This window comes from Oncorhynchus gorbuscha, linkage group LG24, assembly GCF_021184085.1.
Source record: "Oncorhynchus gorbuscha isolate QuinsamMale2020 ecotype Even-year linkage group LG24, OgorEven_v1.0, whole genome shotgun sequence".
Taxonomy (NCBI): domain Eukaryota; kingdom Metazoa; phylum Chordata; class Actinopteri; order Salmoniformes; family Salmonidae; genus Oncorhynchus; species Oncorhynchus gorbuscha.
Window position 1 is genome coordinate 22,982,677 of NC_060196.1, and position 26,131 is coordinate 23,008,807.

Sequence of the window (26,131 nt, forward strand, 5' to 3'; positions counted from 1 at the left end):
GGGCAATCCAAAGACACTTTTTGTTGACCGCTACAAAAATGCCACAACAGTAAGCAACCTAATCTTCCACACAGACCATCCCTGGGCATGGCACACCGCTATAAGAGTACTCTACCCCTCTTTTAAGAGAGAGGGTACAGGCGGAGGGTGGAAAATCAGAATAGTGTCAAACGAGGACCCTGAGACTGAGACACCTTCTGTCAGCCTGTACAACAACGGGACAGTGGTGGAGGAGGGCAACTTCATACATACAGGACTTCCACAGAATCAAAATGAGAGCGCGGCAGGAGAAGCTTTCTCTTGTTGACGACTCCCCCCCTGATCACACCTCCTCAAACTGTCCTGAAGACGGAGGATAGTCACCCTCCCAGCACATACCCAGGTCCAACAACTGCTCTGCTCCTGCATCATTGAGAGGGATAAATTCACAGAGCTGGAGAGAGACATGGTGGAGCTCAGAGAGCTGGTCCACACACTCCAGACAGAACAGACACACAAAACAGACCAGCACAACCCCCCCCCCCCCCCCCCCCTGTCTGAGAGACCTGGCTGCACCCCGGTCTGGGGGGGAGAGAACTTAAAGAGGGGAGAGAGGAACACACAGTTTCTTTCAAAGCGTTCACAGTCAGCCCACTGACACCCGTATCAGATCACAGCAAAATCACAATCTACTTGAACGAAATAATACTTAGTCAAAACCAAAGGAACTGCATACCATTAATACATGCTATAGATGGAAGGAAAGTAGTGTAGAAACCTACCAAAAAACAATTAGGCAACAACTAATTCAATCCCTTCAAGACAACTTCCTGGACAAAACGTTTCACTGTAATAGGTGTAGACTTGGCAGAAAACCTGAACCGGTAGAAAACCTGAACAGTATATTTGACCTCTCAGCTTCCCTATCAAATCAACAAAAAAAAATGTAACGCAGACAACTTAAGAAAAGTAACAACAATGCAAAAGTTGATTTGATGAAGAATGCAAAAACCTAAGAAAGAAACTGAGAAACCTATCCAACCAAAAACATAGAGATACAGAAAACCTGAGCCTGCGCCTTCACTGTGGTGAATCACTAAAACAATAGAGAAATACACAACGGAAAAGGAAGGAACAGCGCGTCAGAAATCAGAAACCCAAAAGGGCCAGTGGTGTTGATGGTATCCTAAATTAAATTATAAAATATACAGACCACAAATTACAATTACCTGAACTTAAACTTTTTAACAGTATCCTCAGCCCTGGCATCTTCCCCAATATTTGGAATCTAGGACGGATCACCCCAATCCACAAAAGTGGAGACTAACTACTGTGGGATATTGCTTGAACAGTAACCTTGGGAAAATCCTCTGCATTATCATTAACAGCAGACTCGTACATTTCCTCAGTGAAAACAATGTACTGAGCAAATGTCAAATTTTTACCAAATTACAGTACGACAGACCACGTATTCACCCTGCACACCCTAATTGACAAACAGATGAACCAAAACAAAGCCAAAGTCATCTCATTCTTTGTTGATTTCAAAAAAGCTTTTGACTCAATTTGGCATGAGGGTCTGCTATACACATTGATGGAAAGCATTATAAAATGTACACAAACAACAAGTGTGCAGTTAAAATTGGCAAAAAACAAACACATTTCTTTCCACATGGCCGTGGGGTAAGATAGGGACGCAGCTTGAGCCCCACCCTCTTCAACATATATATCAATGAATTGGCCCGGGCACTAGAACAGTCTGCATCATCCGGCCTCACCCTACTAGAATCTGAAGTCAAATGTCTACTGTTTGCTGATGATCTGGTGCTTCTGTCCCCAACCAAGCAGGGCCTACAGCAGCACCTAGATCTTCTGCACAGATTCTGTTAGGCCTGGGCCCTGACAGTACATCTCCGTAAGACAAAAATAATGGTGTTCCAAAACAGGTCCAGTTGCCAGAACCACAAATACAAATTACATCTCGATACTGTTGCCCTCAAGCACACAAAAAACGACATACTACATAACTTTGCCTAAATATCAGAGCCACAGGTAATTTCCAGAAAGCTGTGAACAATCTGAGAGACAAGGCAAGAAGGGCTTTCTATGCCATCAAGAGGAACATAGAATTCAACATACCGATTAGGATCTGGCTAAAAATACTGCAATCAGTTATGGAACTCATTGCCCATTATGGTTGGGAGGTCACCAACCAAGAATTCACAAAATGGGACAAACACCAAATTGAGACTCTGCATGCAGAATTCTGCCAAAAAATATATTTTTTGTAGAACGTAAAACACCAAATAATGCATGCAGAGCAGATATAGGCTAATTATCCAAATTCAGAAAATATTTAAATTCCACAAGCCGATTCCCAAACCTTCAATAACAAAGCCATTACCTACAGTGAGATAAATCTGGAGAAGAGTCCCCTAAGCAAGCTGATGAGCATAGCCGTGCCATTGAGAGAGGCTGCCGTAGGCTGATCTGGCTCTCAAGAGAAGACAGGCTATGTCCTGATTGCCCACAATATGAGGTGGAAACTGAGCTGCACTTCCAAACCTCCTGCCAAATGTAGGACCATATTAGAGACACATATTTCCCTCAGATTACACAGACCCACAAAGAATTTGAACAAATCCAATTTTGATAAACTATCTACCTGGTGAAATACCCCAGTGTGACATCACAGCAGGACGATTTGTGACCTGTTGCCACAAGAAAAGGTCAACTAGTGAAGAACAAACACCATTGTAAATACAACCCATATTTATTTATATATTTACCCTACTTGCACATTGTTACAACGAGGTGTATAGACATAATATGAATTTTGAAATGTCTCTATTCCTTTGGAACTTTTGTACGTGTAATGTTTACTGTTCATCTTTTGTTTATTTCACTTTTTTTATTATTTATTTCACTTGCTTCGGGCAATGTAAACATTTGTTTCCCCTGCCGAAAAAGCCCTTTGAATTGAAATGTATTGAATTGAGAGGGGAGAAACATAGAGAAAGCTGTATGCCACACAGCACCAGTGTTCTGAACGCCGGGGAGGAGACAGCCTGAGCGATTCTGACAGGCCGTGTCTGCTCAGTTGGCTCTCCAATCGGCCCACACGGTCACCAGCAGGGTGTACACACACACACACGCAGCACACACACACACAGGAAGACAGACACACTAGACAAATGAACGAGGGCAAGCGAGTGAAGGGGAAAGAGTCGGAGCCTAGCCGAGGAACAAGGCTTCGTTTCTCTGAACCCCTTTTACTCCAGAGGTTTGGCTGGTAGAGAAAAACGAGAAGGGACTCGTTTCGTGACAAAGCGATGAAAGAGCAGCAATGAATTCATCACATTCCCTCTGGTTCCATCCAGAGCGCTTTATGAAAAAGAATCCTCGACCACTACTGATCCGCCCATTAGGGTTACACGCATCGCAGTAGCATGCGAGGGGAAGAGATGTGTGTTGACTCCAGACAATCAATGTCGGTGTATTGACTCTGATGCTCTGCTGCTCCAATGCTCAACAACCCACTGATGCATAAAATGCTACTTTATTCTTTGCCCACCCATTGGCACCAATGAAGTAACATGACCTCTATTCTCTCTCTTCTCCCTCCTCTCCTATCCCCTCTCTCCTCTTCCCTTTCTCCTCTCCCCTCACTCCTCTCTCCTATCCCCTCTCTCCTCACTCATATCCCCTCTCCTCGCTCCTCGCTCCTCCCCTCTCTCCTCTCCCCTTTCCCCTCTCCTCTCCCCTCTCTCCTCACTCCTCTCCTCTCTCCTCTCCCCTCTCCCCCTCTCCTCTCCCCTCTCCCCTCTCCCCTCACTCCTCTCTCCTTTCTCCTCTTTCCTCACTCCTCTCCCCTCGCCTTTCTCCTCTCCCCTCTCTCATCTCCCTCCTCTCTCCTCTCCCCTCACTCCTCTCTCCTCTCTCCTATCCCCTCTCTCCTCACTCCTCTCCCCCTCTCCCCTTTCTCCTCTACCCTCCCCTTTCTCCTCTCCCCTCTCTCATCTCCCTCCTCTCTCCTCTCCCCTCTCTCCTCTCCCCTCACTCCTCTCTCCTCTCTCCTCTCTCCTATCCCCTCTCTCTTCTCTCTCCTCTCCCCTCTCTCCTCTCCCCTCTCTTCTCTCTCCTCTCCCCTCCCTCAGGGTGCAGTGATCACCCCAGCCATGGACCACACCATGTCCATGCAGCCTGCCAACATGATGGGCCCGCTCTCCCAGCAGATGAACCATCTGTCCCTGGGCACTACAGGAAGTGTGAGTACTGTACCACCCATGGACCCCTCCATACTGGATCTACTGGAGCCTAATCATAAGCCTCTGAGAATGTGCCGTTATACACCCCATATATCCTACTCACATCATGTGCTATCACTCTGAGACTGCAGCTACTGTATCTGTAGTACCATGGCTCCTGTATCTGATATATACATAGTGTATGGTTTCTGCCTAAGCATCTTAGACAGGTGTACATACATTTTTCATATGGGAGGCCCCAGCGGCAATCCATCCCACGCCTTTTGGTTTCGGGAAGAGTCATGCTCTCCCGACTGAGTCACATAAGACCGTATCTACTAAGGTAAAATCATATTTCTATGGAGACGCAGGAAAAAGTCTCCGCACACTTCCAGTCAGAGGAAGCACATCATAGCACATCTCCACGAACAATAGTGGGAAAGCTCAGCCACAATGAAGTAAATGTGCATCTGACTGGAAGTGTGCGGAGACTTTTTCTTGTGTCCCCAGTTTTAGATTCTGCCTCCAACACCTTAACTAATCAGCTCTGGGTGTACGGTAGATTCTGCCTCCAACACCTTAACTAATCAGCTCTGGGTGTACGGTAGATTCTGCCTCCAACACCTTAACTAATCAGCTCTGGGTGTACGGTAGATTCTGCCTCCAACACCTTAACTAATCAGCTCTGGGTGTACGGTAGATTCTGCCTCCAACACCTTAACTAATCAGCTCTGGGTGTACGGTAGATTCTGTCTCCAACACCTTAATTAATCAGCTCTGGGTGTACGGTAGATTCTGCCTCCAACACCTTAACTAATCAGCTCTGGGTGTACGGTAGATTCTGCCTCCAACACCTTAACTAATCAGCTCTGGGTGTACGGTAGATTCTGCCTCCAACACCTTAACTAATCAGCTCTGGGTGTACGGTAGATTCTGCCTCCAACACCTTAACTAATCAGCTCTGGGTGTACGGTAGATTCTGCCTCCAACACCTTAACTAATCAGCTCTGGGTGTACGGTAGATTCTGCCTCCAACACCTTAACTAATCAGCTCTGGGTGTATGGTAGATTCCAATTTGTAAGTCGCTCTGGATAAGAGCGTCTGCTAAATGACTTAAATGTAAATGTAAATGTAGATTCTGTCTCCAACACCTTAACTAATTAGATATGGGTGTACGGTAGATTCTGCCTAAAATCATATTTCTCTGAAAGCCTACATCTACTCAATGGAAAAAAAGGTCTATTTTACGGACTGTATCCGGAGCACAGCCTTATCTTTTAATTGACTCCAGCCACATAGTATCACTGTCAAATCTGTACTGAACAGCATCAGTACCAGATATGGTTCACTGTCAGGGCCCATGTCAAATAGTACAGGATTCTATGGTCAATACAGTATCTACAGCAGAGAATTACATTCCTTCTGCATATATCCCTCTCCACATCCACGATGGTAATACTATCACTGTGCGTGTGAAAAGCAAGATGTCTGAATAGCATATCTCCTTCATACAGTACCCTAAAGTTGAACACATTTCCTGGTGTCTAGAACAACAGGCCTCTATGTGAAGACCAGGCGATATTATGACGCCTCTAACCCACTAAATCACACATCAACCATATCACTCAATCCAGATTCCTGCATACCCCCCCCCAAAAAAAGGAACTCCCCCCTCGTGTCAGGATCAAGCCGATTTAGAGGTGTCGCACACTATCCAGTCTCCCATTTCCTGCTCTAACACTATGGCTCCAGAGGCAGTGGGGGCTTAGTTCGCTCCAGCACAGTGTCTTGGGTGGAATGTGGGATTGAAACAGTGCTGTATTGTACAGTTACCGCCGGCCCCATGTGTTTCCAGGTGAGCTGTCAGCGACTGCGACGCCATGTTGGCTCTGGGATGAAAGAATGTCTCTAATCTCTCCCAGCTGTGCTAACACGCAGGATTAGAGCGGTTTAATCTACGTTGATGGGTTTTGATGTGTGATGAAGGGGGGAAAAGTATAAAGTATTCATAAAAAAACACTCCTTTCTGCCCTAGTACAGCCCTGAGGCGCTGTGCTGTACGTAGACGATATGTGCTCCATATTGCATGCAATGTCCTAATAATCTACGAGAAAGAAGCCAAGTGTCCTCTTATTATGTGGTCTGGAGCCAGATGTGAAAGCCCCCTTTATGGTTACTTCATGGGAGAAACCTGTGGAAATAGGTTTCAGTGGGATCTTGCGATCGCCTATATAACTAGGTATGTTTACGTCCTTTAAGATGGAGCGTTTACACATGGTACACTGTTTCATGTCATTCAGCCTGCTCTGTCTTGCGAAAGGATCCGTTTCAGCACCTGCCATTCGGCAGTGTCTGTCCTCAGAGTCAACAACTTAAATGGCCACCACACCTCAGAATACTTTTTGGCTGTTCCCGTTGTCCCTGTGGCTACATGGCTGTTTCTCTCTCTCCCAAAGGAAATAACGGAATGTTCCCGTTCTGCCCCAGCAACGGCGATCGTAGGCTTCCGAGAATAGAGCCGTGTTTTTACGGTAAAGAATGTGTATAGGAATGTCGGCCCCCGTTAAACGGTGGTGAAGAAAGTTCCTCGTTGGGAAAACACAGAGCTGGTTTTGATGGTCAACTCTTGTTCTACTCTGACGACAAAATGTGTTGGTAACATCGCTCACTTTGACAATGTCATTGTCTAAATCACTGTTCTTGTTTTTCAGTTGGCGTTCCTTGATAGTGTTTCACATGCATGACATTGCTACATTTCATGTACACTGCCGTTCAAAAGTTTGGGGTCACTTAGAAATGTCCTTGTTTTTGAAAGAAAAGCAACAAAAAAAAAAGTCCATTAAAATAACATCAAATTCATCTGAAATACAGTGTAGACATTGTTAATGTTGTAAATTACTATTGTAGCTGGAAACGGATGATTTTTAATGGAATATCTGTAGTGGTGGCCAAAAGTTTTGAGAATGACACAAATATTAATTTTCACAAAGTTTGCTGCTTCAGTATCTTTAGATATTTTTGTCAGATGTTACTATGGAATAATGAAGTATAATTACAAGCATTTCATAGGTGTCAAAGGCTTTTATTGACAATTACATGAAGTTGATGCAAAGTCAATATTTGCAGTATTGACCCTTCTTTTTCAAGACCTCTGCAATCCACCCTGGCATGCTGTCAATTAACTTCTGGGCCACATCCTGACTGATGGCAGCCAATTCTTTGTCAGAATTTGTGGGGTTTTGTTTGTCCACCCGCCTCTGAGAACTTGTGGTCAATCCTGAAATGGGATAAAGGTCTGGGGAGTTTCCTGGCCATGGACCCAAAATATAGATGTTTTGTTCCCCAAGCCACTAAGTTATCACTTTTGCCTTATAACAAGGTGCTCCATCATGCTGGAAAAGGCATTGATCATCACCAAACTGTTCCTGGATGGTTGAGAGGAGTTTTTCTCGGACGATGTGTTGGTACCATTCTTTATTCATGGCTGTGTTCTTAGTCAAAATTGTGAGTGAGCCCACACCCTTGGCTGAGAAGCAACCCCACACATGAATGGTCGCAGGATGCTTTACTGTTGGCATGTCACACGACTGATGCGCTCACCTTGTCTTCTCCGGCAAGCTTTTTCCGGATGCCCCAAACAATCGGAAAGGGGATTCATCAGAGAAAATGACTTTACCCCAGTCCTCAGCAGACCAATCCCTGTACCTTTTGCAGAATATCAGTCTGTTCCTGATGTTTTTCCTGGAGAGAAGTGGCTTCTTTGCTGCCCTTCTTGACACCAGACCATCCTCCAAAAGTCTTCGCCTCACTGTGCGTGCAGATGCCCTACCTGCCTGCTGCCATTCCTGAGCAAGTTCTGTACTGGTGGTGCTCCGATCCTGCAGCTGAAACAACTTTAGGAGACGGTCCTGGCGCTTGCTGGACTTTCTTGGGCGCCCTGAAGCCTTCTTTACAACAATTGAACCGCTCTCCTTGAAGTTCTTGATGTTCCGATAAATGGTTGATTTATGTGCAATCTTACTGGCAGCAATATCCTTGCCTGTGAAGCCATATTTGTGCAAAGCAATGATGACGGCACGTGTTTCCTTTTAGGTAACCATGGTTGACAGAGGAAGAACAATGATTCCAAGCACCACCCTCCTTTTGAATCTTCCAGTCTGTTATTCAAACTCAATTAGCATGACTGAGTGATCTCCAGCCTTGTCCTCATCAACACTCACACATGTGTTAACAACAGAATCACTGACATGATGTCAGCTGGTCCTTTTGTGGCAGGGCTGAAATGCAATGGAAATGTTTTTTGGGGAATCAGTTCATTTGCATGGTAAAGAGGGACATTGCAAATAATTGCAACTCATCTGATCACTCTTCGTAACATTCTGGAGTATATGCAAATTGCCATCATACAAACTGAGGCAGCAGACTTTCTGAAAATGTATATTTGTGTCATTCTCAAAACTTTTGGCCACGACTGTACATAGGCATACAGAAGCCCATTATCAGCAACCATCACATCTGTATTCCAATGGCACATTGTGTTAGCTAATCCAAGTTGATAATTTTAAAAGGCCAATTGATCATTAGAAAACCCATTTGCAATTATGTTAGCATAGCTGAAAATTGTTGTCCTGCTTAAAGAAGCAATAAAACTGGCCTTCTTTAGACTAGTTGAGTATCTGGAGCATCAGCATTTGTGGGTTTAATTACATGCTCAAAATGGCCAGAAACAAATAACTTTCTTCTGAAACTCGTCAGTCTATTCTTGTTCTGAGAAATTAAGGCTATTCCATGCGAGAAATTGCCAAGAAACTTAAGATCTGATACAACGCTGTGTACTACTCCCTTCACAGAACAGCACAAACTAGCCCTAACCAGAATAGAAGGAGGAGTGGGAGGCTCGGTGCACAACTGAGCAAGAGGATAAGTACATTAGAGTGTTTAGTTTGAGAAACAGACGCCTCGCAAGTCCTCAACTGGCAGCTTCATACAATAGTACCCGCAAAACACCAGTCTCAACGTCAGTGAAGAGGTGACTCCAGGATGCTGGCCTTCTAGGCAGAGTTCCTCTGTCCAGTGTCTGTGTTCTTTTGCCCATCTTAATCTTTTTTTCTTAGATGGCTTGTGCTCTACAACTCTTTATTCTCCCTGAGGGCAGCCATGTTCCTGCGGGCAATAGGATCTAACACTCCCACTCCTACAGGTTAACACTGGATCAGACTGGAAAAGCAGATAAGTTGCTGCTAGTACCAATCCTCCACACGTCCTTTTCTTACTAGCACTGATTCTGCGTATAGCAGCTTACTTACCATGACTGAGATGTGGTTGTCTCATCTAGCTGTCTTAAGATGAATGCACTAAGTCGCTCTGAATAAATGTAAATGAGCATGGAGATGGATTCCCGTTCCAGTAATTCTAAGTCTATGTGGATAACAGTGATGGACCAAGACTACTCTGAGCCCTCATCCCTCATTTCCATGGATAGAGTGGACATGCTGGTATACAGTATGACTGGGTAGTAATGGATTGGGTTTGTAATGGTCTATTTTTCACCTGGTCTCAAAGGGCCTTACATGGTGTTCTGGGAATACCATGTGAGGGCACAGCAAGACATTTCAATAGCATGCCTTCTTTAATCGTCAATGACATATCCATTTCTGATGGATTACCACATGCTTCTCTCGCTCTCTGCGTCCAAATGCCTGTCTATTGGATTAAGCCCAGGGTGATATGTGAAGTGAAATAGAATGGTCAACAGAGCAAGCAGGCTGGTTCCACCGGGCTAGTGATGCCCTGCAGAGGAAGAGGAACATCTTGTGACTATCTCTAAAGTGGAACTCATGAAGGATCCATTCTGATGCTGTGCCACCAGTAGTTACCGACAGTGAGTTGGTGCCCGATACCTTCTGCAGACAGACAGACAGACGGATAGAGAGGGAAGGAGTTGTCTTTCCTGCACCCTACTGGTGCTCTTGGCTGTGTGGACAGTACAGAGAGAGGGACCTTAAGAAGTCCACTCACACCACCCTCATTAAGGACCCACACTGAGGCCGCCTCGCGCTCATCAAACACATGCCATCTGCTCGAGGCTTGGTGTGCGTGTGTGCACACATTCGTGTAACACGTGTGTACAATTTTCCCATATACACTGAGTATACAAATCATTATGAACACCTGCTCTTTCCATGACATAGACTGACCAGGTGAAAGATATGATCCCTTATTGATGTCACCTGTTAAACCCTCTTCAATCAGTGTAGATGAAGGGGAGGAGACAGGTTAAAGAAGGATTTTTAAGCCTTGAGACATGGACTGTGTATGTGTGCCATTCAGAGGGTGGTTGGGCAAGACAAAAGATTGAAGTGTCTTTGAACGGGGTATGGTAGTAGGTGCCAGGCGCACCGGTTTGTGTCAAGAACTGCAACGCTGTTGGGTTTTTCACGCTCAACAGTTTCCCGTGTGTATCAAGAATAGTCCACCACCCAAAGAACACCCAGCCAACTTGACACGACTGTGTGAAGCATTGGAGTCAACTCAACATTAGGAAGGTGTTGCTGGTGTATTTAAGGAGCTTCATTTGGCCGAAACAGGGTGTTGCCCTAAACACTGTCCAAAATGATCTATGATATCAGCCCGTCCCTGTCAACTTCCTGACACGTCGGCTCCCTGTCTGACTGTAAAGTCATGATCATGTAAATGGGACAGAGAAGCTGAAGAAGTTCCTTATTAAGCCCCTTTTTAAGCCATGGAGAGATATAACATTTCAAAAGCCTGCCTCTCTTTTGACACACCGGTTTTGATATCACTAATTAAGTTCCGCTCCCCTCCATTTGCTTTCATGCCGTCGACACAGGTGAGTTAGCAGAGTGAGCTAATGGATAACGGGAAAGGGACAAAAGGTCCTGCGGAATTGGTATGCAAACGGGCGCCGCTCGCCAGGGCAGAGAAGGTCACACCGCGAATTTGACAGCACTCTTCTAGCGGATTGTGGGCCGAAAGGGAAAGAGAATGAGAACGAGAAGGAGGGCGATAGAGAAAGAGTGGGTGTGTGAGAGAGAGAGAGGGAGAACCAAAAGAGAGCGTTGCAAAGCCAGGAAGTCAGACACGCCACCTCACCCCATCCGAAGTGTGACATCTCCCTCCCCACCCATCCTCCCAGGGTGTTGGTGGCCCTCCGCAGCAGGGAGAAGAAGGGGGGTAAGTTAATCACCCACGTCCATGGCCTTTAGCTCCTCTCATTAGTGCTGTGCGGCGGAGCCGTACCCGATCCATTAGCGCCAATGCCGGTAATGACACTCCACAAGCGTCGGGCGCCAGGCCAAGAGAATGGGCCACCGTCACACTTTTCATTACTGGAAAGGAGGGAAAGGAGGGAGGAATGATCGTCCTTCCTGTTCCTGCCTAAAAAAAAGGAGCAGGAAGAGGAGAGGCAACCCAGCTGGGTTTTTATTATCAGGCCTTATAGCTGAAAGCCTCTCTCTCACACAAACACACATACCCTGTATATTGTACACTGGTGGTGGGAGGGCATAGACTGATCTACACATTATGCAGACATTCTATGCACAAGCATACATTTATTTAACTTGGCAAGTCAGCTAAGAAGAAATTCTTATTTACAATGACGACCTACCCCGGACGACACTGTGCCAATTGTGCACCGCCCGATGGGACTCCCAATCACGGCCGGATGTGATACAGCCTGTATTCGAACCAGGGACTGTAGTGACACCTCTTGCACTGAGATGCAGTGCCTTAGACCGCTGCGCCACTCGGGAGTAGCGTGTCTGTAAAATGTCTATTCTGCAGCTCTGTTAAAAGACCTGGTATGAAATATAGGCCATGGGTGCACACACACACACACACACATGTACACACACACGCATGTACACACACACGCATGTACACACACACACACACACACTTATGCACACACCAAAACACACACACTTGCGGCGGACACACACAGCCACTGAAGCAGCTCAGGGTGATCCGAGTGCTCTGTTTTGCACTCCTCTGTTTTCCGCTCTCTCTCCCTCTTAGGAGGGGGCATCTGCCTCCCTGTGAAGTTCAGGACCAGCAGGGTGCCTCTGCTTCCTCTTCTCTGTTCCTCTATCACTGGCCTCCCATAGTCAGACAGCTATGTTAAAAACACACGTCTGCCTCACAGCGCCCCCCCGAGGACGGAAAGGGAACTACAAGAACAAAAATGTAAACGCAACATGCGACAATTTCAAAGATTTAGCTGATTTACAGATCATATAAGGACACCAGACAATTTAAATGAATTCATTAGGCCCCAATCTATGTATTTCACATGACTAGACAGCCATGCAGAATGAGTTTTCCCCCAAAATAGGGCTGTATTACAGACAAATACTCCTCAGTTTCATCAGCTGTCCGGGTGGCTGGTCTCAGACGAGCCCACAGGTAAAGAAGCCTGATGTGGAGGTCCTGGGCTGGCGTGGTTACACGTGGTCTGCGGTTGTGAGGTCGGTTGGACGTACTGCCAAATTCTCTAAAACAACGTTGGAGGCAGTTTATGGTAGAGATATGAACATTACGTTTTCTGGCGACAGTGCTGTCGGACATTGCCAATTGCATGCTCCCTCATAACTTGAGTTTGTGGCATTGTGTTTTGTGACAAAACTGCACATTTTAGGGTTGTCTTTTATTGTCCCCAGTACAAGGTGCACCTGTGTAATGATCATACTGTTTAATCAGCTTCTTTATATGCTGTACCTGTCAGGTGGATGGATTATCTTGGCAAATGAGAAATGCTCACTAACATGGATGTAAACACATTTTGAGAGAAGTAAGATTTGTATGCTTAAGGACCATTTCTGGGATCTTTTATTTCAGCTCATGAAACAACATTCCTAATATTGAGTTGCACCCCCTTTTGCCCTCAATTCATCAGGACATGGACTCTAAGAGGTGTGGAAAGCGTTCCACAGGGAGGCTGGCCCATGTTGAGTCCAATGCTTCCCACAGTTGTGTCAAGTTCACATGTCATTTGGGTGGTGAACCATTCTTGATACACACAGGAAACTGTTGAGTGTGAAACCCAGCAGCGTTGCCGTTCTTGACACACTCAAACCGGTGCACCTGGCACCTACTACCATACCCATTCAAAGGCACTTTAATCTTTTGTCTTGCCCAACCACCCTCTGAATGGCACATATACAATCCATGGCTCAATTGTCTCAAGGCGTAAACATCCTTTAATCTGTCTCCTCCCCTTCATCTACACGGATTGAAGTGGATTTAACAGGTGACATCAAGAAGGGATCATAGCTTTCACCTGAGTTCACCTGGTCAGTCTATGTCATTGAAAGGCGTTCCTAATGTTTTGTCCACTCAGTGTATACAGCAGATTAGTAACTGGTGTGTTTGACCTGCAGAGTGGATCCCATGTAAATTGAATATGTGGTGGGATGTTGTTTTAACCATAATGTTCAATCACTTGGGTCACAACAGTTTGAAAGATATTGTTTCTGTTTCCTGTGATCAGTTGATTGTTGTTGAAGTTAGAAAAGACAGGTTGTTGATGTGTGTGTTCCAGTACATGACAGGTTGTTGATGTGTGTGTGTGTGTGTTCCAGTACATGACAGGTTGTTGATGTGTGTGTGTTCCAGTACATGACAGGTTGTTGATGTGTGTGTTCCAGTACATGACAGGTTGTTGTTAATGTGTGTGTTCCAGTACATGACAGGTTGTTGATGTTTGTGTGTTCCAGTACATGACAGATTATTGTTGATGTGTGTGTTCCAGTACATGACAGGTTGTTGTTGTGTGTGTGTTCCAGTACATGACAGATTATTGTTGATGTGTGTGTTCCAGTACATGACAGGTTGTTGTTGTGTGTGTGTTCCAGTACATGACAGGTTGTTGATGTGTGTGTGTTCCAGTACATGACAGATTATTGTTGATGTGTGTGTTCCAGTACATGACAGGTTGTTGTTGTGTGTGTGTTCCAGTACATGACAGATTATTGTTGATGTGTGTGTTCCAGTACATGACAGGTTGTTGTTGTGTGTGTGTTCCAGTACATGACAGGTTGTTGATGTGTGTGTTCCAGTACATGACAGGTTGTTGATGTGTGTGTTCCAGTACATGACAGGTTGTTGATGTGTGTGTTCCAGTACATGACAGGTTGTTGTTAATGTGTGTGTTCCAGTACATGACAGGTTGTTGATGTGTGTGTGTTCCAGTACATGACAGATTATTGTTGATGTGTGTGTTCCAGTACATGACAGGTTGTTGTTGTGTGTGTGTTCCAGTACATGACAGATTATTGTTGATGTGTGTGTTCCAGTACATGACAGGTTGTTGTTGTGTGTGTGTTCCAGTACATGACAGGTTGTTGATGTGTGTGTGTTCCAGTACATGACAGATTATTGTTGATGTGTGTGTTCCAGTACATGACAGGTTGTTGTTGTGTGTGTGTTCCAGTACATGACAGATTATTGTTGATGTGTGTGTTCCAGTACATGACAGGTTGTTGTTGTGTGTGTGTTCCAGTACATGACAGGTTGTTGATGTGTGTGTTCCAGTACATGACAGGTTGTTGATGTGTGTGTTCCAGTACATGACAGGTTGTTGATGTGTGTGTTCCAGTACATGACTGCTGCGGCTGCCGGGGCGTCTATGCAAGGGACCTACATTCCTCAGTACACGCCTGTGCCTCAGACAGCCGTCCCCGTTGAAGTAAGTCAGCCACACACACACACACCTTTGTTTTACTATCCTTGTTGGGACCAAACAATTTATGCCCATTCAAAACCATATTCTCCCTAACCTTAAACGTAACCCTAACTCTTAAACCTTAACCCTAAAATAGCCTTCTTCCTGTGACTAGTGAAATGTCTCCACTTTTTCCTTGTTTTACTATCCTTGTGAGGGTTTCTGGTACCCACAAGGATAGTAAAAACAAAAAACACACACACATGGATACACACTCATACACAGATGCATGCACACACTGGATGCACACACACACAAACACTCCTAAGGACAGAAATGCATACACACGCTCTCACACACACAGATAGACATAGATACACACACGCACAAACACTCACAGTGACACTGCAACATCCGCTCAATAAGAACGGCCAAGCACACGTGTTGCCACGGCTTGCTACTGTTGAGCGTGCCGAGTGTGCAGCTCAGAGCAGGCGGGCACACGCTGAGAAATGATGAGTGTGGAAGGCTGTCTGGAGGGCTGATGGCGCCGGCCCATTCAGATGGAGCATCAGCCTGTATCAGATGACAGGTGCTGAATTGAGACACACTGCCGGCGGAGCTGTCCCTCTCCCGGATGGCCGTGTGCTCAACACACACATCCTTCAGCCCCAGGCCCCTGGTTAGCAAGCGGCTGCCCAGCTGACAACGCCCTGACACCACCATCCATCTCTACAGCTCCATAGAGGAGATGATAATCAGGAGATAGCCACCCTTCATAAAGTCACCGGCTGGAGAGGGAGACTCGGAGACATAGCGTTAGCCCAAGGGTTCTCTTGTTGTCTCTCTCACCTATTCCGTTCTCAATGCCACACATGGTGGATGCCATCATCAGTGAGGTTCTATATATCAGTGCTGTTGAGATGAGCTGCAGACAGGGAGTGTCTCGGAGGATGATGTGTAAACATGCTGTTGAGATGAGCTGCAGACAAAGAGTGTCTCGGAGGATGATGTGTAAACATGGTATTGAGATGAGCTTCAGACAAGGAGTGTCTCGGAGGACGATGTGTAAACATGGTGTTGAGATGAGCTGCAGACAAAGAGTGTCTCGGAGGATGATGTGTAAACATGGTATTGAGATGAGCTTCAGACAAGGAGTGTCTCGGACGACGATGTGTAAACATGGTGTTGAGATGAGCTGCAGACAAAGAGTGTCACGGAGGATGATGTGTAAACATGGTATTGAGATGAGCTTCAGACAAGGAGTGTCTCGGAGGACGAAGTGTAAGCATGGTATTGAGATGAGCTTCAGACAAGGAGTGTCTCGGAGGACGATGTGTAAACATGGTGTTGAGATGAGCTTCAGACAAGGAGTGTCTCGGAGGACGATATGTAAACATGGAGTTGAGATGAGCTGTAGACAAGGAGTGTCTCGGAGGACGATATGTAAACATGGAGTTGAGATGAGCTGCAGACAAGGAGTGTCTCGGAGGACGATGTGTAAACATGGTGTTGAGATGAGCTGCAGACAAGGAGTGTCTCGTAGGACGATATGTAAACATGGAGTTGAGATGAGCTGTAGACAAGGAGTGTCTCGGAGGACGATGTGTAAACATGGTGTTAAGATGAGCTGTAGACAAGGAGTGTCTCGGAGGACGAAGTGTAAACATGGTGTTGAGATGAGCTGTAGACAAGGAGTGTCTCGGAGGACGATGTGTAAACATGGTGTTGAAATGAGCTGTAGACAAGGAGTGTCTCGGAGGACGATGTGTAAACATGGTGTTGAGATGAGCTGTAGACAAGGAGTGTCTCGGAGGACGATGTGTAAACATGGTGTTGAGATGAGCTGTAGACAAGGAGTGTCTCGGAGGACGATGTGTAAACATGGTGTTGAGATGAGCTGTAGACAAGGAGTGTCTCGGAGGACGATGTGTAAACATGGTGTTGAGAGTGTCCTTGACATCTTGTTAAGGTGATGGAGGAGATGAGACCACGATGGCTGACGTTCAGTGAGGTTAGGACGTTAAACCTTACAGTAATGAAACCCTTACCCTCTCACATGTAGCCTTGTGACTGTAAAAGCAGAGTTTTTCTTTTTAAGGCTACTGTGGTATTAGGTTTAGATGCATTTAAACAGATTGGTACATAATTATGCAGAGATGTACATAGAATGTGATGTCATACAATATAATACTAGACGGTTATATTGCGTTACATGGAGGATGATGTCACTTCCTGTTGTCTCACGCCCACTTCCTTTTCCCGTAGGGAGTGGTCACGGATGCCTCTCCTCAGTCAGTGGCCCCCTCGTCGCATGACGTGAGTGGGCAGCAGCATCAGATCCAGGTGGACGGGCCCGGCGACCATGTTGCTTACTCATACCAGTCCAAGTGAGTACTGCTGCCATCTTCTCACTGTACATATCAACACCACATTACGATGACTAAGACCTGTCATTGTCGATCGTTATGCCGTATCGTAGCTGACTATTTGCTGCTTTGTTCTTTGACATTGAGTTTTTTGGGCTTGTTGACTAATTAAAAGGGATAGTTTACCCAAATGATAAATTATATTTTTGTCTCCTTACTCTGTAAGCAGTCTATGGACAGGGTATGACTACAATCCGTGCTTTGGTTTTGTTCACCTGGACACTGTTTTCAAATGCTGTCATACCGTGTCCGTAGACTGTTAACACTACACGGTATGGAAACCAATATGTCATTTTGTCATTTGAGTGAACTATCCCTTTATTGTCATTTTTAGAGTCTGTGCATTATGATGATTACCTTGCCTTTGATTCTCTCTCGTTGTGGTTCTTCTCTTCCTCATTAGATAGCGGCAGATGAGGAGAATATTCCTGTGACAGTGTTGCCTTGAGACAGGGGGGTTGGCTGCACTGAGAATGTGGAGAGAAGAGAGATTGCTTCCAGATTGCCCAGGCACCAAAAAAGAGACACTTTTTCATTTCCTACCTGGCCTAAGAGAGTTACAGAGAGAGAGAAAGAAAGAGAGAAAGAAAGAGAGAAAGAGAGGAGGGAGGGTGGGTTGGGGGGGTGAAGTCGCTGGGCACAGTGCAAAGAGTTGAAAATGTTTAGTCTGGCAACCTGCCTGGTGGGCTGGGCTTCAGCTTGACTTACTCAACTGAAAAAAATAAAAATAAATAGGGAAATGTTCAATGCGCAGGTAGGTAGGTGATGAGTTTTATTTTGTAATTAGAAAAGGGGAAGTCAAAGTTTGAGATACACAAAGATTGTCTTCCTTAGATATTAAGCTATGATTTCTTTTCACTTTTTTTTCTCTTGTTAAATTTGAGTTTTCTAGATATATTCGAAATAAGTGTTTTTCTTTCTTGAATCTTCATGGCCTTAATTTTAAGGGCGTCGGATGACTTTTTACAGAGAGTAAAGTCTGGCGTCTCGTTGAAAATAAAAAGCGATCTAAATCAGTCTCTTGGACCACTTTGATGGTACATGACACTGCAGGGGTTGAGCTAGAGACATTAAAACAAAGTCTATCACATAAGCTGTACAGATTTAATAGACAGGAGTTTCTTTTTCTTTTCTTCGTTAGAAGAAAACTTTGATAAATAATTATGTCAGAGGTTACTAAATCTAAGAGAAAAAAAGTAAATGTCTGCTAAGGAAAAGAGTGGGAAAAGGTAAAAGCTTTGAGGAGATTTTTCACAATGAGGAGGGAAAAAAAGACACTGCATTGTAGAAGATGCAGTCGGTTGCAAATGCTGAACTTGTTTTTATTATCATAATTATTATTTTACATGGCAAGATTGCTGTTGATGACATTAGTGCTTTTATCTGCTACATTTGACCTTTTTTTATGAGCTTGATGGTGTTTTTAGCCCGCTTTGCTTGTCACACTATAAAAAAAAAGAACAAAGAAAAGAAAGAAAAAAAATCTAAAACAAACATAAAACGGTAGGAAAAAAAATGTGCGCAAGTGATAAACTTCGTAGATTGAGTAGGAGCTTACGGTTTAAACCAATCAGTGCAAAAGCAATAGAAGAAATTGTTGACAATTTCTGTAGTCTTTCCTAGTTGTGGATCAAATGCAGCCCAAGGATGGCCATTTTTATACCAAAGATGAAGAGACACTCTGATCCAGAGTTTTGTTGTTTTTCAGTTAGATTTTGTTGTTGATGCTGTTGATGTTATTGTTGATATTGTTGTTGTTGCTGTTGTCATTGTTGTGTTTAATTTGACCTTGATGGCCGGACCAGTCCGTACTTTTCCTTTCATTACAATTACACGTTTTTGGCTAAAGCTACCTTCCACGGTTGTCGAAACTATCACACTGACGTCAAAACAGTATTTGAACGTATGATGCAACGAGTGGCAGTTCGACCTAATGTCCCTCTCTGCCACTTAAATGGTCTTTCCGCCTCTCATCTGTCGTGTTCCACTCTTTCGCCAACTATGGGGGCATTCCACCAGTCAACAGTAAACACTATAGGAAATATTGGGTAATGTTGCAGCTCGCTCCTCGGTCATTAATGCTTCGCTTCTGGCTTTGTTGGCTCCCTGATCTCTGCCTCGACGCCGTCGCTTCATCTCATTGGATCAATGACAACTGAACAAAACGGATACATTTTCTCCCCTCCCCGGGAGTCTCATCGACGTTACCCTGCATTCCCCCCCCCCCCTCTCCAGTCATCCAGACAACACATAATAGCAAAACTCTCCGGCACTCTCTCGTTTGTCTGCATGGACGTCAAACATGTCCTGCTATCCCAGGCACGATGTACTTCGGAGGACAGGAACTTCATTCAAGACAAGCATTGACACGTTAACCTCTGGTGCGCTCCGGTGCTTAATATATCTCTGAACTCCAAACATACAAAACGAACACATGGAAGCATAGTAGTGTTATCTGCTTTAGCAAACATTATCTCTCTTGAAGATCCATATTTATGGGTTGGATAAACACTACTGTACTCAGACCTAAGGGGTTATTTTCCAGACAGAATAGTGCACTACAGTAATGTTGACAGTAACCTTTCAGCCAAGCCTAAAAAGCCCGTCTTCTCCGCCTCTAGACTCAGTAGCCTGTAACCATCTCTGCCCCACTCCTTTCAGTCTTTCATCAAACCCCTATCCTCATTACAGTACCCTGTGTCTGGAGCGCTGTGTGTCTCTATCCCCATTACAGTACCCTATGTCTGGAGCGCTGTGTGTCTCTATCTCCATTACAGTACCCTGTGTCTGGAGCGCTGTGTGTCTCTATCCCCATTACAGTACCCTGTGTCTGGAGCGCTGTGTGTCTTTATCCCCATTACAGTACCCTGTGTCTGGAGCGCTGTGTGTCTCTATCCCCATTACAGTACCCTGTGTCTGGAGCGCTGTGTGACTCTATCCCCATTACAGTACCCTGTGTCTGGAGCGCTGTGTGTCTCTATCCCCATTACAGTACCCTGTGTCTGGAGCGCTGTGTGTCTCTATCCCCATTACAGTACCCTGTGTCTGGAGCGCTGTGTGTCTCTATCCCCATTACAGTACCCTGTGTCTGGAGCGCTGTGTGTCTCTATCTCCATTACAGTACCCTGTGTCTGGAGCGCTGTGTGTCTCTATCCCCATTACAGTACCCTGTGTCTGGAGCGCTGTGTGTCTCTATCCCCATTACAGTACCCTGTGTCTGGAGCGCTGTGTGTCTCTATCCCCATTACAGTACCCTGTGTCTGGAGCGCTGTGTGTCTCTATCCCCATTACAGTACCCTGTGTCTGGAGCGCTGTGTGTCTCTATCCCCATTACAGTACCCTGTGTCTGGAGCGCTGTGTGTCTCTATCCCCATTACAGTACCCTGTGTCTGGAGCACTGTGTGACTCTATCCCCATTACAGTACCCTGTGTCTGGAGCGCTGTGTGTCTCTATCTCCATTACAGTACCCTGTGTCTGAAATGGGACCTTATTGCCTATATAGTGCACTACATTTGACCAGGCACTGCATCTCAGTGCAAAAGGCATCACTACAGTACCTGGGTCGAATCCAGGCTACATCACATCCGGCCATGATTGAGAGTCCCATAGGGCGGCACACAATTGTCCCAGCGTCGTCCGGGGTAGGCCGTCATTGTAAGTAAGAATTTGTTCTTAACTGACTTACCTAGTTAAATAAAGGTGAAGTAAAATTAAATAAATAGGGCTCTGGTCATAAAATGGGGCTCCATGTTAAGAATAGGGTTCCATTCCGGACAACACCTCTGGGTCCCTGCCTGCCTGCTCACTGTGGTGCTAGAGCCATAAAAAGGCACCACTAATTTGACCAGGCTTCACTCTCTCTCTTCTCTCACTCTTCCTCGGTGAGGTTTTCCCTCTTTATTGGATACTGCAGGAGCTGAACCACAAAACCAATTTTAGTCACATTCTCAATGAGCCTTGACGGGGCCCAATTTGTCTCCCCTCAGGGCATTGGGATCCGCTCCAGTGTCCCCCAAAGCCTCTTTTTTAGAGAAAAAGAGGGATTTTTGGTGTTCTTTTTTTCCGTTAACAATTGCACGTTTTGAGATCCAGCAGTTCGTGTGACTCAAAGGCAGGCTGTGCATTGCGTTCTGGGAAAGATGGCAGTGACATCATGGGTCAGCTATGACATCGCACACAGAAATGTCTGTAACAATGTAATTGTTCATCGAGTGCCTTTTAACGAAGCTTCCAAATGATTCCAATATCTACAGGATAGAAAAAAAGCACACGGAAAAGCTATCTTATATAAGGGAACCGTACATTTTTGAAGGAGTTGTGCTAAACTAGTACAAATGTACAACCTACTCTAAGGTGCTACAGTGAAAGCTGTCTTGGGCATGTGCCTGCTTTGTGTCCGTTGGTCTGTGACGCACTGGCTATTGTCGATCAACATTCATTTACTACAGTGGCTCATCCCATTGGGTTGTGCTTTTCACAACCAATAGAAAACGGGCCCATCGTGAACTACGTGGTCTACATCGTGAGCTGCCATCATAACCACCGTAACACAGGCAATGCAATCGGAGAAAATATAACCATTCGACAATCTGTTGTCCCGTAAAACATTCGACCCACATGTCTTCCATCCCAATGACAAGTCAATGATCAAATTTACTGCACCAATCTACCAACACCAGAGCTACTCAGCTGACCCACTGTCCCCAAACACCTCTCTCTTTCCTCTTTTCACTCACCCTGTCACTTCCCCTCATCTTCTGCTTTTACTTTGCGAGTACAGAAAACTTTGAGATCACAGGATATATATACGCAGTCACCCACTTTACAATTCCAACAGACAAACAAACCCAAAACGTCTCTGCCGTTTTCACACCAGTGACAACAACCTGTGTACATTTCTGCACGTCTCTCCGGGTAATAACATTTTTTTTTTTTTCGTGAGCAGGCGAGCTGCTACAGTAGGAGGTGTCCAGATCTTAAGCTAGACCGTCGGTCGGGGTCGACGTTTGCTTCTCAACCTCCATGGCGTTCAAACTGTACCTGAAACAATGTGCTCTACATCATAGACCACTCTTACAGCTGCTACTTTAAGAGACAGACTAAAGAAGAAACCATTGATTCACTGTAGGAATCTGACCGCACCTCACCTTTGACCACAAAGGTCAACACGCTACACATATTGTCACCGTCTAAGATTCAATAGCAATGACATACAAGGAAGATTAGGTGACAAATAGAAATGACCCAAAAAAAGCACACAACAGAACTGTATTACGCTCCAAATTGCTACCAGAGATTCAAGAAAGACAAAACATTGAAGTGAGGAGAGGTTTCCCTCAATGGGGTAAGAGCGATATCGATGAGGTCATTACGTGGTTGAAATGGCAGTATCAAGACTGACTGAACTCCTCTCTTATTCTACGCTAGTTGTAGCACAATGGCCGGGCAAGATGCCTGCGAAGCATGTACAGTGATTCTCATTGCGTTTTAGGGAGCTGCAGTTAAAGATCTAGCTCGCTAGCCTATGTGTCAGAACAAACCAGCCAGAGAGGGTCATTGGCTCAACTACATTCGCTGACACACACACATACTCACTATTGCCAGACATTTCTGAGTATCACACACACACACACACACACACACACACACACACACACACACACACACACACACACACACACACACACACACACACACACACACACACACACACACACACACACACACACACACACACACACACACACACACACACACACACACACACACACACACACACACACACACACACACACACACAGTGTTTCAGTCAGTGTTGTTAGTCTTCTCATTATCTCTTCATCAGAGTACGGTTATCAGTCTGCTCTTCATTGCTTACCATCATAGTCTCAGTTACTTTAGGCTCCGCGGGGCCAACTTCCACGTGAGTAAAATGTTCACGTTCTCTCCCATTGACATCAATGCATCACGAACCTAAACATAGACTTTGGAAGTTAGGATTCGCCCCGATGTCTTTGGTATCTCCAGAGCAGCCTAGTTCCGTTTCAGTCGACTGTGTCTATTCCAGGCTGTGGGCCACAGAGCTGCTTCATTTCACTGCCCTTTTAAGACCGTCCACTTCTCCAATCCGTCCCATGTTGTGTCTGTCTCACTGCCTCCGTCCTTAGGAGCGTTATTCACCACAATGGCATTCCAAGTTGATCAATGTCATACCCCATTGTCATAGGCTTCTTGTGATTTCCCACATTGTGACTAGACAGTGGTTTAGAGAAGACTGGCCCTGTGTCCAAAATGGACCCTATGTCTATATAGGGGATACTGTGTCCTATATCGGCACCCTATTCTCCATACAATGCACAACTGGACTGTATTATGACAGACGGTGCCTCAGAGTTGGGACTCCCGCAGTGTGACAGGAGAGCTCCGGGCTCGATATAACTCAACACTCTTTCAGCTCTTACCACCACGTAATTCAGTGGGGAAATTGCTCCCCCCCCCCCCAAAAAAATGTGTCCCACGCTTTTTAATTGATGCTCCGGTTCACCTTTGACGGGAGGCATCGATTGGCCACACATCCCCAGGAGCTCAGCCAACTGGCTAACCTAACACACACCTTCCTCGGAATGAAATGGCTCCCAGAGACGTCAAACACTATTGAGTAACTATCATTAGAAATGGCCAACCAAATTTGCTGAAGAAACCTCCAGAACTTTCATTAAGCGTCAGGATTATTATACAATTTTAAAAAAGAGGAATATTTATTAGGACAGCAAAGCGGTTCTTAGATATTTTTTTGTTTAGTTCTGTTCTTTGTTGTTTTTCTATTTTTGCTTTTCTTTGGGTCAGCGCAGAGGAGGATGTGGTCATGCCTTATGCACGCCACTCAGTGTGTGCGATCCTTGATAAATATCTGTACATCTGTGGATGTTAGGATTAAACTTCGGTTTTAATGAGTTGTTTTTTTTCTCTGAAGCTTTCAATAAAAAAATGTGGAAAAAATATCACAAATGTGCCTCGTTATTTGACTCTAATGTCCCAATCTTTGTAACTTCAAAACATGGTCTTTGTTACAGGAAAATATAAACGGTATTGCTTTTAGTGCTAGTGGTAGACAGCATGTTGTCAACTATTAACTCTACCCCATCTCCTGGAATAAAACCCCTCCCCTACCATACCAATAAACCTACCTATTTTAGTGCTAGTGGTAGACACCATATTGTCAACTACTAACTCTACCCCATCTCCTGAAAGAAAACCCCTCCCATACCAATACATCTGCCTCTTTTAGGGTTAGTGGTAGACACCATATTGTTAACTACTAACTCTACCCCATCTCCGGTAATAAAACCCCTCCCTCCCATACCAATACACCTGACTCTTTTAGTGCTAGTGGTAGACACCATATTGTCAACTACTAACTCTACCCCATCTCCTGTAATAAATCCCTTCCCCTACCCTCCATACCAATACACCTGCCTCTTTTAATGCTAGTGGTAGACACCATATTGTCAACTACTAACTCTACCCCATCTCCTGTAATAAAACCCCTCCCCTGCCATACCAATACACCTGCCTCTTTTAGTGCTAGTGGTAGACACCATATTGTAAGTTACTAACTCTACCCCATCTCCTGTAATAAAACCCCTCCCCTCCCATACCAATACACCTGCCTCTTTTAGTGCTAGTGGTAGACACCATATTGTCAACTACTAACTCTACCCCATCTCCTGTAATAAAACCCCTCCCATACCAATACACCTGCCTCTTTTAGTGCTAGTGGTAAACACCATATTGTCAACGACTAACTCTACCCAATCTCCTGTAATAAATCCCCTCCCCTACCCTCCATACCAATACACCTGCCTCTTTTAGTGCTAGTGGTAAACACCATATTGTCAACGACTAACTCTACCCAATCTCCTGTAATAAATCCCCTCCCCTACCCTCCATACCAATACACCTGCCTCTTTCAGTGCTAGTGGTAGACACCATATTGTCAACTACTAACTCTAGCCCATCTCCTTCAATAAAACCCCTCTCCTCCCATACCAATACACCTGCCTCTTTTAGTGCTAGTGGTAGACACCATATTGTCAACTACTAACTCTACCGCATCTCCTGTAATAAAACCCCTCCCTTCCCATACCAATACACCTGCCTCTTTTAGTGTTAGTGGTAGACACCATATTGTCAACTACTAACTCTACCCATCTCCTGTAATAAACCCCTCCCATACCAATACACCTGCCTTTTTTAGTGCTAGTGGTAGACATCATATTGTCAACTACTAACTCTACCCCATCTCCTGGAATAAAACCCCTACCATACCAATAAACCTACCTCTTTTAGTGTTAGTGATAGACACCATATTGTCAACTACTAACTCTACCCATCTCCTGTAATAAACCCCTCCCATACCAATACACCTGCCTTTTTTAGTGCTAGTGGTAGACATCATATTGTCAACTACTAACTCTACCCCATCTCCTGTAATAAATCCCCTCCCCTACCCTCCATACCAATACACCTGCCTCTTTTAGTGCTAGTGGTAGACACCATATTGTCAACTACTAACTCTACCCCATCTCCTGTAATAAAACCCCTCCCATACCAATACACCTGCCTCTTTTCGTGCTAGTGGTAGACACCATATTGTCAACTACTAACTCTACCCCATCTCCTGTAATAAAACCCCTCCCCTCCCATACCAATACACCTGCCTCTTTTAGTGCTAGTGGTAGACACCATATCGTCAACTACTAACTCTACCCCATCTCCCTTAATAAAACC

The 26,131-nt window shown here is 45.1% G+C and overlaps 1 protein-coding gene across 2 annotated transcripts in view; it reads left to right on the forward strand.

The window, feature by feature from the left end:
• The window catches only part of LOC124012853 (RNA-binding motif, single-stranded-interacting protein 3-like), a 265,610-nt gene extending 241,268 nt beyond the window's left edge, over positions 1 to 24,342 (forward strand). For both annotated transcript variants that reach the window (XM_046326856.1, XM_046326858.1), the window contains 4 exons: positions 4,137 to 4,247; positions 14,846 to 14,935; positions 17,180 to 17,301; positions 17,744 to 24,342. In XM_046326856.1, coding sequence (XP_046182812.1) covers positions 4,137 to 4,247; positions 14,846 to 14,935; positions 17,180 to 17,301; positions 17,744 to 17,747 — 327 coding nt within the window. In that variant the 3' untranslated portion in view covers positions 17,748 to 24,342. The remainder of the gene's footprint in view (positions 1 to 4,136; positions 4,248 to 14,845; positions 14,936 to 17,179; positions 17,302 to 17,743) is intronic.
• Positions 24,343 to 26,131: the final 1,789 nt, after the last annotated feature.